The sequence below is a fragment of the Mus pahari genome, chromosome 19 (assembly GCF_900095145.1).
Source record: "Mus pahari chromosome 19, PAHARI_EIJ_v1.1, whole genome shotgun sequence".
NCBI lineage: Eukaryota > Metazoa > Chordata > Mammalia > Rodentia > Muridae > Mus > Mus pahari.
This window is the reverse complement of record NC_034608.1, coordinates 62,120,468-62,136,351: the sequence shown is the minus strand read 5'-3', so window position 1 is coordinate 62,136,351 and position 15,884 is coordinate 62,120,468. Positions and strand designations below refer to the sequence as shown.

The window sequence follows — 15,884 nt, the reverse complement described above, 5'->3', positions numbered from 1 at the left end:
CCCGTACAACCTGTGTCAAAGTTACAGTGTCCCCCGTACAACCCGTGTCAAAGTTACAGTGTCCCCGTACAACCTGTGTCAAAGTTACAGTGTCCCCTGTACAACCCGTGTCAAAGTTACAGTGTCCCCCGTACAACCTGTGTCAAGTCAGAGATCAGGGTAATGCAGTTTATTTACTTGTAGACAATCAAATTTAAGATGCAAACTAGTTGACAGAAAAAAGAAAAACAAAACTGAGAAGGCCTCCTTCCCTCTAGCATAGCTTATCAAGGACATTGATTAGAAATCTATAGGAGCTGGGTAGAAAACAATAATTATTTCATTTAAAGATCTTCAAAGGAAATTTGCAATCCTTCCTGTTTAGGGAGAGACACACAAGTCCACATTGTTTAAAGTTTTCGATGTTCAGTGCGTCCTGCATCTCTAACTTACCAAGTGACTCTCCATCGTGAGACTCTCTGGTACCATGGCCCTGTGTTCACTCACCATTCACTACAAACGCCAAGTGGCTACCACATCCCAGGCATAGTCTGTCACTGAGCTATTGCAGTAAGCATGGAAGGATACACCAGGCATTTTACAGGCCAAGAGTTTGCTAATACTAAAACCAGACAAAGTCCTTGCCAGGAAATATATAAACCAATGTCCTTTTATAGAAGAAATTCTAAGTGGCAGATGTAAAGGTAAGCCCAGGAATATACATTAAAAGAATAGTAACATGCCTGGTAGGCTTTATTCCAGGAGTGTGTGTCAAAATATAACAATGTATTAAGGAGAAAGAAAAAAAAAAACATTGTTTCAAGTAATGGATGAAAAGCACCTGACAGAACTCAACAAGGAATTACAGAGCCAAAATAGATTAGATAGTTTGGTTCGGCTCTTTTGAGACAGGACAGGTTTCTCCCCTACAATATAACCTTCTATATGACTCTCTATGTTGTGGGAATATGTGTGAAGGACAAATGCAAATGTGCTTTGAGTAGCAAGCTCCCCTTACTCTCTGACCCAGAGCTTCATTCTCCCATTAGCTGTTGTGAAACCATGAAAGACCAACATGTGAGCTTGGAGTTTGATAACACCTTTTCCATAGTTCTTGACTCTCTAATTAATTCTAATATCTATTTTGAAACTAGTTTAATCATTCACGAGGCCTTTGGAACCAGAGGTAAAAGTTACTTCAATATTATTTTATGGAGGAATATTGCTTGGGAAAAATGTTTTTAAAACACTGATTTCTTTTGAAATTTATTTACATATCTTGGATGGAAGCCGTTGATACAGTTTATGTGGTATTCCTGAAAAAGAAAAGGAAATGTCTTAAAAGTTGTGACTGCTAAGTACATTTCTAATAAGTATTTTCAAATACTTCTTCCTCCCAAAGATGCTAGGCGCACATTCAGTGTATCTATAGAACAAAATTCTTAAATGATTCTATTATATAACAAATCAGATAACACAATCTTACAAAACTAAATTGTATTCATCTTCATGTTCTCTTCTTTTAAAGACTTATTTATTTTTTTTGTTATGTGTATATATGTGTGTCTCCATGGGGATTTGCACACCAATGGATGCAGGCATCCCTGAAAGAAGATGTTGGATCCCCTGAAGCTGGGTGTTGGGTCTACTTTTGGGTGACTGGGTACCGCGAACCAAACTTGGGTCCTCTGCCAGAGCGGAACATACTCCCAACCTCTGAGCCACCTCTTAGGCTCTTCTTCTTACTTATATATTTTGTTTAGTGCTAATAAGCTAATTATAGTCTTAATGATGCCTCTACTTATCTATCAGAATGTACACACCTTTCAAGTCAGAAGCCACAGGCCTATTCCTAAGACTGGAAGCATCTTCATAGGCATCGTAGTTGTCAAAGTAGAGTTTTTCTCTTCTTGAAATATAGGTCGATTTTGATGCGCCGTTGTTCTGACCGGAGACTTTATCACTCAAACTCAAGTAGTCTCGCTGAAGATTCCGCATCTCAAATTCCAGGGTGTCTTTCTCATTTTCTATGCTTCTCACGTAGTTTTCCAGAAGTACCTTGTCTTCGGTGAGCCGACTGATGCTATTTTCGAACTTGCTATTTTCTTGACTGTGTTTCTTGAGCTCTTCTTTCAGAATCTGGTTATCCGCCTTAATCTCCATGACCATTTTGGACAAGATCTCACACTCCTTGCTGATTTCGGCCAAGTTGTTTTTGTAGATGCTGGTCTCCGACTTTGCGCTTTTGATGTCCTTCAGGAACTTCTCCTCGGCCGCAGACTGGTAGGCTTGAATATCCACGAGCTTCCTTTCCAACATCTGTCTGGCGGAAGCGGACTCCTGTAGTGTCGCCTCGAGACTCAGCTTCTCCGCTTTAGCGGTGTCTAGACTGTGAAGAAGCGACTCCCACTCGGCTTTGGCCAGTCTCTCCTTCTCTTTCAACTGCAGGATCTCCAGCTTGCTCTCTTTCAGGTCACTCTCCAGTGTGCCCTTGTCTTTCAGGAGTTGGTACGTCTCTTTCTCTAGCATTTCCCTTTCATCTTGTATCAACAGCATGCTTGTTTTCATGGCTTCTATTTCTATATTCATTCTATTGTTTTCATTTTGGAGAACGGCCATGTCATTTTGCGACTTGTGTTCCTTGCCCTTCAGGCCATCTATCGTTTCGAGCATCTGTTGCTTTTCCAGAGAGAGCTGACTATTTTTCTCCTCTAGCATTTTGTGTTGGCCTCCGAGGACGTTGTAAGTGCTGACGATTTTCTTAAGTTCCCTGAGGCAGTCTTTGTTCTCTTCCTCCGCTTTGCTTAACTTGGACTGAAGAGCGCTCTTTTCTTCAGCCAGAGACTTCAGTTGCTTTTTGTGGGTTTCCACCTTCTGGATCAGGGATTGTGCAGTGAACATGAGGGGCTTCATTTTGGTCTTAAGGGCTAGGTTTTCCTTCTCCAGTTCTGTCATCTTCTTCTGATTCTGCAAGGATTCTTTTAGGTAATTCTGTAGGTAATGAATTTTGGCGACGCACTGCTCGGGGACGCACTGCTCGGGGACGCACTTGCCTTTGGGTAGCTTCTCGTTTTCAAGCGTTGCGGGTCCTTGGCTGACTATGAACACTTGGCCTTCTTTGTCTTTTATTTTGTGTTTTCCTGGGTCCAGGACCGACAGAGTGTGCCTTGGCGTTCGGGAGTGGAACTTTAAATCCATAATGTTCTTGCTGGTAATAGGGATGTCTTTATTTTTCTCATTCTTTCTCCCACGGTATACTTCACTTTTAGATAATTTTTTACATTTCCTACAAAAGTTCACATGCAGTTTTGACACCGTGTCCCTGAGTGGGAGCAGTTTGCTCACTAAGGCCTCTAATTCGGAAATTCTCTTCGATTTAATGTCTTCACTTAAGTTACCTTCCATGTTTTCCTGCTGGATAAAATTAAGTTTTGAGCTATGCATGGGAAACAGCTCATGTTTGTGGTGACTTTGAGTACTCGCGTTGGCCTGGAAAGTGTGAAGTTCATTTGTGAGTGCCAGCTCCTTGTCGTGTGACTTCTGAAGCTCTTCTTTCATGTGCTTGATAGAGTGGCAAATGTCGTCTAAGTTTTCACAGAACCCATGCTTTGGGAAAGGGATAGTGATGGTGGATTTATCCAGAATCACGGGAGCCGCTTGGGGCACCACTGTTTGAGGAACCTGAGGTAGAAACTGATAGAGACTGAAACTCTTTATGGCGTTGGGCTGCTCCGAAGTGTTCATAGCTTTGTTGGGAGGTGATTTATCAGCAGTAGTTCTCAGGCCCTCCAGAGCTAGCAAGTCCTTGACCTGTAACTGGGGTGGAATATCTGTGCCCCGAGCGAGACCAGTGTCGCTGTTACTACTGAAGTTCTCTCCCACCGAATGGAGAGTCTTGGGGTCCTCAAAATGATTACTTTTCTTGGTGGAAGGTATTTCTTCTTGTGTCTCATTAGGCTATCGGAAATAGAAAGCATGCTATAAACAGATTGTCATTTCCCATGTGACCAAGAGATTAAGAAAGTTTGAGGAAGATTTATGTGTACAACCACATTGAGAATTTTCCCTACTAATCAGGGAAGTCAGTGTGTGTATCTCTATCTGTTTATCTGGGCGTGCAAACTAACACCAACTGTCTTGAGATCTACAACAGAGTGGTTTAGGACTGCCTTCCTTCCTTAGAGGGTGAGGTATATCGGTCAACCTCTTAATTTCAGAGGCAGAAATGTTGTATACGTATTATGCTCTAAGAGATGTCTTAAGTAGATAGGCCACATGGGAATTCAAGGAAATGAGTGTTTCTGCTACTGGGCTAGTTGTTAGCCTTTGCTATCAAATTCCTGGATTCAGAGGGGGTGATTTTAGAACCACAAGTGTTCTGGAAATGTAATTTCCTTGCCAGCATGAACAATATTGACCACTCTGGTTTGGAGCTTTTCTATAGACTTCATCCTTGGTTTGTCAATCCCCTCTGGACGGTAGGCCAACCAAACTGCTTTGAATTTGCTTGGGTATTTTCAGCATCTAGATGAAGTGAAACGTCTCTCTTACCCTCTTAAAGGGACAGTCAAATTTTACAGTATAGAGATCAACATACTTCTTTTAAGTTTCTTAGGATAGATATTTCCTTATTTTCATCTCTGATGCTCCATTGTTCCTTTTTGGGATAGATAGATAGAAAGATAGATAGATGATTGATAGATGATAGATAGATTATTGATAGATGATAGATAAATAGATAGATGATAGATAGATAGGTAGATAGAGAGATGTGAGAACTAGTTGTAGGGATAGTTCTTAAATACCAGAAGGGGAAATGATTTATTGAAAACATACCAAATCCTTTTCAGGATGCATGCTGAATACTAGATTCTTTTCTGAGTTAAATTGTGGGGTTTCTACTTCAACAATACTTTTGTTCAATATTTCACTGATTTCAGACTGTACCTTTAAAAGATAAATTGACAATGTTAGAATTTGGATTAGAATTTGGGAGTTCGCATATGTTCAGAAGCATATTGTTGAAAGATAGCGTTACATTTTCTGAACATGAGTTCTTTGCCATTAAGAGAATAGGTTAAATTTATTTATTGTAATCTCAGTCATTAAAGGACTTTTAAGAAAAGACTGTGTTTGTGATAAAAATCAGAAACCTCTAGTAAAATAGTAAAAATTTATGAACAACATTTGCAATTTTAGAGGGGTTACTCTTTTACATTGTGGAGAAAATAAGAAATCTTTGACATCCATCATTGGAACAGAGCACATCCTGTCATCTGCCGCAAAGTTCGTCGTCTACTTCCCGCAGTTGCCTTCAGTGCAAGGACACTGGGTCAGAGTTGATGCCAGGCTGTTAGTGACTGTGCTAGGTAGGCCTGCTATGCACTTTCTATTACGATCCTGCTCATTTCTCCAGATGTAGTGTGTGCCTTTGAGGATACCAGTTCTCCCGTTAGCTGCAGGATTGGGGTCTGCAACTCAGCAGTGAGTCTCTCTCTAGAGAGGGATGTCATGAAGTGCTTCTGAACCCATTTGTGGGACTCAGAGTCACAGCAAGGACCAGCTTTCAGAACAAAGTGCATTCTCTCCCTCTACCTACCTTTCCTCCCCCCTCCCCCTTCCCTTTTCTCTCCTTCTCCTGACTAGAGTTTAGAAGGATTTGGAGCACCTTCCAACCGGTTCCCAAGATGCGTAATCTGACAACTCCTCATTCTGGAAAGCAGGTCATGGTGTGGCTGAGATTCGCTTGCTCCTGAACACTAAAGCCTTGATCATATGAATCATGCCACCGGAAGTGACCTGTTCCTAGGCTCTTCAGTGACTCGGAGTGATAGAGTATATCCCCCTGCCCCCCCCCCCAACCGCCCACAGGGCCACTTTTGAGTTTAGTTTAAATCTTACAGAGGGAGTCTCTCTTTGTAGTCTCTATGTAGGAAGGACTATCTACTTATTTGCAGTGCGAGGATCAAGCCCAAGTCTCTGCGTGTGCTAGGCACTGAGCCACATCTGCCCCAGGCAGCCTTTTCATTCAGCCTCACAGCTAAAACTCAGCATCTACTTAACAACCGGCTGCTGATGGGCTGGTACCTGAAACTAGGAGATGCCCTACGTATGGACTACACCAATCATACCATGCTGACGTTCTGTAAGGTCTGCATCCGCAGAGCCTGAAACGACTCCAGCTGATGTTGCAGGACCTAGAATGACATTTAACAACGCGTCAAATGGAACACTTTCAGGTGGCCAGCCATAGTCTTCAAAGGCTAGGATTAACAAACCAACCGACCGACCGACCCTAGTGTGGTTTGTTTCCAAAAAGGATCACATGAGCCAGCTAACTCATCCTTAGCTGGGCTGCTGATACTCTATGTTCATATGTTCATAGACACTTGTTGGGGGGGGGTTGGGTGGAATCTCTACGCATGCGCATGAACTTTTTTTTTTTTTTTTTTTGTGAGAGTGGCGTGGAAGACCCAGTATTCACTCAGGAAGGGTTTTGCACATAATTAAATGAAACAGACTCACTTTCAGTGCTGATTGTGGTTGGATTTGATTTTCTGGTTCTGATGCACAGCCATATTCTAAGGAGCAAAATACAAAATATGCGTCATTTAGTTCCTAAAGTTATCTTTGTATTTTTGCTTTCTGAGACAGGGTTTCTCTGTGCATCTCCGACTGTCCTGGAACTCACACTGTAGACCAGGCTGTCCTCAAACTCGGAGATCCCCCTGCTTCTGCCTCCTGAGTGCTGAGATTAAAGGCGTGCGCCACACCACTGCTTAGCTCAATTCCTTCGTTTTTGCCGAAGCTGCTACAGAGAGCACACTCTTAACCCAGACAGTGAGACAGAGAGATAGTGAGAAGGGCTGTTACATTATCCTAGTCACACATTACATTTAAGGACAACTTTCACAGAGTCAGTAAAAGTGCTAGCTAGCTACCGGGACCGGACAATCTGAGTTTGAGTCCTGGGACCCAAGTAAAGATGCAAGGAGAAAACTGACTCCATAAACTTGACCTTGGACTTTTCTCAATTGCACCGCGGCATGAGTGCATACTGCCTTCCACAGTTTGTTACTTAAAAAGAATTTAAGTGTGTGTGTTTGGGGACATTGGCGCACATGTACCATTGTTTGTGTGCGTGTGTCTACCATGTGAGTCCTGAGGATTAAAGCAAACACCTGTACCCACTGAGCATCTCAGCAGCCCCAAATAATTTTGTTTTGAGACAGGATCTACATCTATGTAACCTTGGCTGGCCTGGAATTCACTATGAAGACTAGGTTAGTGTTGAACTCACAGAGATCCACCTACTTCTGCCTTCTCTATGCTGGGATTAAAGAAGGGTGACCACACCTTCTTTACCACATAATGAATATATGTTTATGTATGTGTATATATGTGTGTATTGTGTATGTATATTTCTATGTGTATGTAAATATATATGTGTATATGTGTGTGCATAATATGTTTGATGTGTTGCAAAATTTAAAAAATTTATAAAAAGAAAATATTTACATGGAATTATAGCAATGCTTTTATTTTGTAAGGAACCATTTTGTTTCTGAGTTACAGACTTCACTCTTTTGTAAAAATATAAATAAATATGTAAAACAGAGCACAATAATTCCTGTACTATGAATGGCTTTTGGTCAATGGACTGTATAGGCCTTATTTTTTTTTGGGGGGGGGGGAGGAATTGCCATGAGATACTCTCCTTGACTCATGGTAACAAGATGCGTGCAGAGTGCATCCCGTCTGCCTGCTTCAAAGTTCTATAAAGAACAGTCCGCATGCTCTCTTAGGGAAGGTTTGTGTGCAGGGCCCTTTGGCTCTTCTTGGCTTTGTAAAAATAGGACAGAGAGTTGGCACACACTTCCTTATCAAAGCTAGAGTCTCCGCAGCCTGCCTTCAACTTATCCCCTCTAGTGGGAAGCCCTTTCCCACTGGAGAGCCGATGTCCTTTGTTCCTTTGTGCTGCTTTGTGACACCTTGACACGCCCAGACCCATCTCTGTCCCCTCAAGGCAGAGCATGGGGTCTTGCTGCTCCAGCACAAGAGAAGCACATGAAGTCCACTGATCTACCCTGGCTGGGGAGACAGCTCTGGGTCCAGGGCAGAGGGGCTGAGAGAGAGAGCTTGTGCTGTAGCTGATCTTGTTCACGTAGTCACTAAAGCTTTTCGCCATGCTCAGTGGTTGATTATTGTATTCCTTCAACTACTCTAAAATCCACACATAGTGAACAGAGGTCCTCCGGACGGTAGACGGTGGGTGTCACAGGCTCGGCACCTTCCCAGAGAGGTTAGATTATGTAGTATTTATCCTGTTAGGTAACTTCCTTGCTTTAAAAAGATTTTAAATTAAGAAGTAAAAGCTTCCTAGCTTCCTGGGTAAAATACAAATTATGATGGAATGTTCTTTTAGATGGACAACATCTGTCCTCAGAGTTGGACTACGACTAGGTCTTCAGATCGTCTCTCCTGCATTAGTGACCCATCAGATGGTGCAGATGGAGCTTGTCAAGTGCAGACATCTCCTTTGCCACATTAGTTCAGAACGTGGAGATGTGTAGCCAATGGAGGAATCCTACCTTTAGTTGGAGCACAGAGAGAGACAGAGAGCTTACCTGGATATTGTTTTGTTTTTTTTTGTTTTTTGTTTCTTTTAGTTTCCTGATGCTCATTGGGAAGCTGAGATGGAGGTAGGAAAGACTTTCAAAGATTTTAGACTCTAAACAAACCTTTTATAATGTACTCATACTGGTCATGCGAAAAAAAATAGACACCTACAATCTTACCTTGAAGAACTAGCCACTGGTTTAGAAAACCCTTCAGCACTCTCTCTCTCTCTTTCTCTCTCTCTCTCTCTCTCTCTCTCTCTCTCTCTCTCCCTACACACACACACACACACACACACACACACACACACATCATGAATGATGTTGGAACAGGGAGGATATAAAGAGAGAGGACCTCATACATGATGTTGGAGGAAACGTAAATTAGCACGCCTGTTACAGAAAATAGAATGGGGATATGTTAAACCATTACATTAAATCCATTCAAAGTTACTACTGTAAATACCCTGTAATTCCACTGCAGATATATACCCAAGGGAAATGAAATCAGGATGTTCAAAAGGTATTTTAATCTGCAAGTTTATCTAGGCACCATTTACAACAGCCAAGAGGGTTAATCATCCTTAGTGCCTATCACCTCATAACTGAAAAATGTGTGGTGCATACACAATGAGCCAAGAAAGAAAAAGCAATTTTGTCCTTTAAAAATTATGTGTTTGGGTGTATGGCCTGCATGTATGTCTGTGTACATGTTCTCACATGTATGTGCACATGTTCTCACATGTATGTGCACATGTTCTTGTGCACGTGTTCTCACATGTATGTGCATGTGTTCTCACATGAATGTGCACATGTTCTCACAAGTATGTGCACATGTTCTCACATGTATGTGCATGTGTTCTCACATGTATGTGCACATGTTCTCACATGCATTTGCAAAGTAAAAGGGAATCTCACTGAAGAAGAGAATAGGTTGTTGGTTACCTCAGTCTGGAAAAGGGTGTGAAGTGGTTAGTATGAGGTGGTTATAATTGATAACAACTATATCAAAATAGCTGATGAAGAATTTGAAATTTTGTGACAATAAGAAATGAGAAACAGCTAATGGGTTAGACACATCAATTATCTTGACATTATATTATATACATGCACCTAAAGATTTCAATTGTATATATATTTATATACATGTAAGTGTGTATGATATATAATGTATAATGAATGTGAATATTTATATATGAATGTTATAAATTGTAAATATATATATAATTAGTAGATGACAATGTATTGAGAAATATATACCATAGAAGAGATTAAGAACTTGAAAACACGTATTTCCACTGTATTCTGAGTTGATTTACTCCTCGACATAAAGGATGAGAAAGCTGGCACATTTGCTCTCACACACATGGTCCAACTCTTTGCTACTAAGATGACTTCGATGCTGAAGCTGTGTGACTCTCACATTCTGTTCTGTAGCCGTAGTTCCCACAAAGCTTTGTGTTAAACTCACTAGTGTCACGTTTATGTTATATATACTATATAGTAAATTGCATATACTAAAGTGGAATAGTAAATAATAGGTTCTTGAGAAAGAACGATGGGATTTATATGTATTGCTTTTCTACATATTTCATGTCCATCTCTTCAGTTTTGATCATAGTAAATAATTCCATAGTTTTGTAATACAAATATCTATTTAAATGTGACCACTCTGTTTAGAACTGCTATTTTCTTTGACATAATATGGATGATTCGTTTTTAAAAATCTTCTTAATGTGTATGAGTTTTGCCTGCATAGATGTCTGAGGTGTAAACTTAAGGGTTCTTTGGAGAGTCAGTTGTGTTGGATGGTGTTTTGCTGGGGCAAACACGTGAAGAAGTGTTTTCTTGAAGTTGATACGGGTGGAGAACTAAGGCAGACTCACGAAGGAACGTTTCACTGAAGCAGACACAGGAGAAAGGATGTCCTGCTAAAGCAAGCATGTGAAAGAACACATGATGAAGGATTCTTTGCTAACGGCACACATGTATTGGTCCGCCTTACACTGTGTAGTTGAGCTGCATTTGTCAGGACTCCCTCTATCTTGGGCTGATTGGATGCATGTGCTGAGGCAAGGATGTGGAGGACACGTGATGTTTGGAGGGTATAAATAGGACTCAGAGTGATGCAGACAGAGCTTGGCTTGCTGGTACAGCTTGCTGTGCAACACTAGCGGGTCTTTTCTCTTCGCTGATCTTTGTTTCCCTGATAGAAGGACAGCAGAGAACTTCTCCTGGGGTCTCTCCTGCTGACTTGAGCAGAGACCTGGCTGTCTCTGCTAGGTAGTGTCACCGTGGTTGCTAACCCAACTCTGCCGAACTGGACTGATGAAGTTTTTGTGAATGGATTGAGCTCCCACGACCTGCTAACATTTGAACTGAATTACACATTTCCAGACAACCCAGATGGGAGTTCAGAGAACAAATCATGGGAGTTGGTTCTTTCCTTCCACCCAGGGATCAAATCCAAGCTAGGAAGCTTGGCAGCAAGCCCCTCCTGGCCATGTCATCTCACCAGCCTAAGAGGATTTATTTTTAACTTAAGATTTTTAGCTATTGGCCGGCGTGGTGGCGCATGCCTTTAATCCCAGCACTCGGGAGGCAGAGGCAGACGGATTTCTGAGTTTGAGGCCAGCCTGGTCTACAAAGTGAGTTCCAGGACAGCCAGGGCTATACAGAGAAACCCTGTCTCGAAAAAAAAAAAAACAAAAACAAAAACAAAAAAACAAAAAAACAAAAAAAAATTTAGCTATTGGAGATTCTAATGTGCTTGTTTCCTGGAAACATATTGCAGAGAGAGAGAGAGAGAGAGAGAGAGAGAGAGAGAGAGAGAGAGAGAGAGAGAGATTGAGATTTTCTGGAGAGTGAGGGATGCAATGCAATCCTTCCATTGAAACAGGAAGTAGGGAGCTTAGCAAATGTAAGGATGGGAGATTTTGGTCCAGTTGTTTCCACCTTTTCCATGAGATCATGCCATGAGAGAAATAACATAGTTATTTGGGGGAGGGAGCATTTGAAATGAGATTTATTTTGGCAATAAAGCAAGCACTCCAAATAGCATTAAGCTGCTCATTTTAGCTTCATGGTATGATTCATGAAATGAATAGCTTTTCTTCAGCAGAGTGATTGAGTGCAGGCGGTGAACAGGCAGGAAACTGGACTCACCTATCTTTCAAGGGATTAAAGGACATTTTGGTTTCTCTGACGAGTCTTGGGTGTTTTACTTGTCCCTAAGGAAAAGTACTTTCAACATTCGGTAATGTTTAGAGAAGTCACATGACACTATGTGATTCTGGAATGTGAAGGGGAATGATCGCAGATCCATGGGAGACGACACAGAATCACAGTTTAGCATTCACTAAGTCTTTGCTAAATGCCTGGTATTGGGAGGCATTAGAGGGAGTGAGGCCATAGGCCTCACTCCCAAAGAATCTTATCATCTATTGAGAATGTAAGAAATATTACTCATGTCTAGCTTATTGAATTTTATAAAAGAGGAAAGAGGCTAGGATAAGTTTGGTAGCACCAGGTGGAAGGGGGCACCTCTGCGGGCACATGCTGAGGCATCCCTTCCCCCTGAGGGGCTGCATGTGACAGATATAGAGTGGAATAGAGTTTATTAGAGAATGGGAAGGGAGTTGAGGAGGAGAGAGAGAGAGAGAGAGAGAGAGAGAGAGAGAGAGAGAGAAGAGGAAGAGGAGGAAAAGGAGGAGGGGGAGGAGGAGAAGGAGAGGAGGAGAGAGAGAGAGAAGGGGAAAAGAGACAGGGAGGGGGAGAGAGGAGAGGAGAGAGGAGAGACTGGCCAGGAGCACGTGGAGAGAGGGGGGAAGGCCATGAGAAGAGAGGGAGAAGGGGCAGAGAGTAAGAGAGTAAGAGTGCGAGGAGGGGGCCAAGCAGCCCCTTTTATAGTAAGCCAGGTATTACCTGGCTGTTGCTAGGTAACTGTGGGGTGGAGCCTAGAAGAAATGCTAACACCTATGTTTTCTATTTCATATTTAACTGCTGAAATAAAAAAAATGGACTCAGTTATCAACGGGTTGACCTTTTTATCATAAAGAAAATGGGAGTTTATGTCCAAGCCTGCAGAAAATTATGCCATATTCAATATATGCAGAAAGTGTTAAGTGTACGCCTGTGACTGGGGCTAAGGGGGGAACATGGTGACTTAAGTGAAAAGTTAAACTGGTTCTTAAGTGCAAACACTACCTTTGTTGAGAGGCCTAGTGACATCTGCAGTGTAGGTGGCCTGTGGATTAGAGTGCCCTGTGCCAGGAAAGTTAGGGCATCAGCTATGGAATCGGGCTGCCTGGATATTGACTTCTGGCTTTAGAACATACTGTGATGGGTAACTCCAAGCGAGTATCACCCTTCGTGTTCGTTCATGATAACAGTTCTAGTCTGAATGTAAGAGGGCTGCTCAGAACTTCCCAGTGCTTCTCAGTTTGTTCTGAATAGAACCCCAAATTCTTGCCCAGAGTTACAAAGTTACTTCTCTCCTACCCCACTCCAACCTTCTCCTGCTATCCGCTCCCTCTCCCCCATTCTGCCTCATCTACAGGAGTTAACTTCTCAAGCAAGCCAGCCTCTCTCCCACCTCAGACTCCAGGCTGTTGCTGGTCTTGATGCCTGAAATGTTCCTTTCTAGAACATTTTGCGATTTCTTCTTTACCTTCTCTGGTCTTTGCTCAGATGGGACCTGCTAAACGGAGCCTTCTCCGGTCACCTTCTCCCTTTAAAACAGAAGAGTCCTCGCCTACCTGTGATGCTCCAGATACTTCTGCCTTCTCTTTCCCCATAGGAATGGCTGCTACCTCGTAAACAATGTCTGCTCTCCCACTGACAGATAAGCTAAATGAGAGCTTGTATATATAGACTTGGCCAAGGTGTGGAAAGGAACCCTGTCCCAAGCTCTGCTCCATCATTTCTCTCTGCCTCACCTGGGGAACCCACAATTGGGGTCCCACCCATCAACCTAAAATCCACCTTTGCTCATAAGTCCTGGCTCCTTCTCTTCATGTCCCACTGTGCACCTATGTGAGAGGGGTGTTGTCACTTTGGGATTCTCTCCAGAAAGTGAGATCCCAATGGCAGTGTTCTGTGGTCCTCAAGTTACTCTACACATCTGAATCTTTGTTTATTGGAACTCGTGGCTGTTTGAATTCTTTCAAATACCCTCCCACCAATATTTACTTTGAAAACGTAGATTTTTACCTGGTTCACTGCCTCCGCTTTCCTTTACCCTCTCAGAGGAATTCAGGATCTTGGATGCTGAGAGGAGAATGGAGTCAACGTCATCTTCTTCCGCGAGGTGCTTCTCTGGAACAGACCCAAGCACAGCCTTTGGCGAAGAGCTGGAAGGTAGCCTGGGAAAGTGAGGAAGCAAGGCAGGGACATTCGGGTCGCCCACGCCCTCGGTGGCCACCAGAGGGCGCACTGGGACCAGATAGAGATGTCGACTCTGAAAATAGGGGTGGAGGCGGTAGCCCGCCAGGGGGCAGGCGAGTGCTTTCTCACTGAGCAGAGGATTTGAGGTCGGGAAATTACGCACACCAGACCCATCCGGAAAACTCCGGAGGCTTTGGGATGAAGGGACCCGGGTGTGACTCCACTATTCTCCATTTCCCAGAGCTTACACCCCAGAGGACAGCCTCCTGGATCGTTCTTACCGGGGCTCATTTCTGTCGCTTAAGATCTCCCTTCCAACTGCCTTGCCCCAAGCATTCAGCTCTGCCGCTTCTAGCCGCAGCATCCCGTTGCCTAGTAACGGAGGTCCGGACGCCCTGCCCACCCCCACCCTTTTCCGGGAGCTGATGCATGGTTTGTTTCCATTTATCGAAGTTCACTGATTTTCCTGTGCACTTGATAAAACGCTTGAAAAAGGCGGATGCTTCTCCGGAAAGCAGAGCTTGTTTAACTGACTGGTTAGAAAGCACGAGCTTTTAAGTAAAAGTTTTCAATAAACACATATGACTTATTTTTGCAAAATCAATGATCTCAGAATATAACAGTCATTGAGAACTGAATTTTAAATCGCAGTGAGTAGGAATTGACAGCTGTTATGATATAATAATTTATTACTTAATAAATTACACCTGGCTTGCTTTCAGAGCGGAGGCTTGATAGTTTAATGTTCATTAGCTATAATTTCTTATTTTCTGGAGCAATGGTTTTTACAAGACTTGACAGTCTCTCTTTCGCATCGGGAACAGCTTTAATACATTTAAAATTTTTGGTCTAATAGATCTGTTAAACCGCTATCCTAAAGAAAATAATATAGTTCATCAAATGCTAGGTATTAATGTAACAATGAAATATTATGTGACAACTCTAATTTGTAGATGGTGATGGTGAGTATTGACTATTATATCGAAATTACCTGGAGATTTTCACTAAGTCACAACAGTTGGCATAGACTGTAAAACAAAAATGGTAAGTGTTTACAATGTCAACCTCAATTTTAATCTGTGCACTGGTCTCAGCAGAAACCTACTTTTATTTTAGGTTAACCTCTCAATCAGTTAATCTATCAGAAAAAAATGATGTTTAGTAGAGAAGGTTTAAGTTTTAAAGATTTATTTATTTGTTTTGTGTGTGGTGTGTGTGTATGTGTTTGTGTGTGCATGCAGGTATGTATGTGAGTGTGTGTGTGTGTGTGTACATGAGTGTGGGAGTTGGAGACTTGTGCTGTATTTATTTATTGAGAACCACCTAATGTTTTTGGAGCAGAGTATTTTGCTGAGCCTGGAGCTCACAGACAGTCTATACTGGCTGGTCAGTAAGCCCAAGGGACCCTCAGTGGCCTGGGTGGTGACAGACATGCTCTGTTGCACCTGCACCTGGCCTTTTACACTGCACATCAAACTCAGGTTCTCATGCTGTGTGGTAAGCCATTCGCCAACTGAGCTATCTCCTCTGCCTGCCCTCCTGAACTATTAAGAGCAAATTGCTGACTTCATCCCATCTCTCCTGAACATTGGGCGTGTGTTTTATAAGAATACTGAAAAGGAGCACAATGTAGATGTTAATATTCAAGATTAGCGCTCATGCATAGTCACCCTATATCTTCCAGGCATCACTGATATTCTTGCAGGAATGCCCTGGGCAGCCATAGGTCCCAGCCTAAAGGTTGGCATTACATCCAATTGCCATGATCTGTTTATTTAATGCATTTTAGTCTGATCAGTTTGATTGTCCTTGAACTCTGACGGCCTTAACATTTTAGAACATTCTAGGCCAATTATTCTGTAAAATGTTTTTGTGTCTTTTGTGGGTGTTTTCTAGTGGTAG

At 42.5% G+C, this 15,884-nt stretch overlaps 1 protein-coding gene across 1 annotated transcript; it reads right to left on the bottom strand.

Annotated features, from left to right (window-relative positions):
• Positions 1-1,245: 1,245 nt before the first annotated feature.
• Positions 1,246-14,216, bottom strand: Ccdc110 (coiled-coil domain containing 110). The gene is given in 7 exon segments (XM_021218703.1): positions 1,246-1,295; positions 1,803-3,936; positions 4,816-4,926; positions 6,111-6,176; positions 6,505-6,560; positions 13,809-13,944; positions 13,947-14,216. Coding segments are annotated over 7 exon segments (2,823 nt in total).
• Between the last annotated feature and the right edge of the window lie 1,668 nt (positions 14,217-15,884).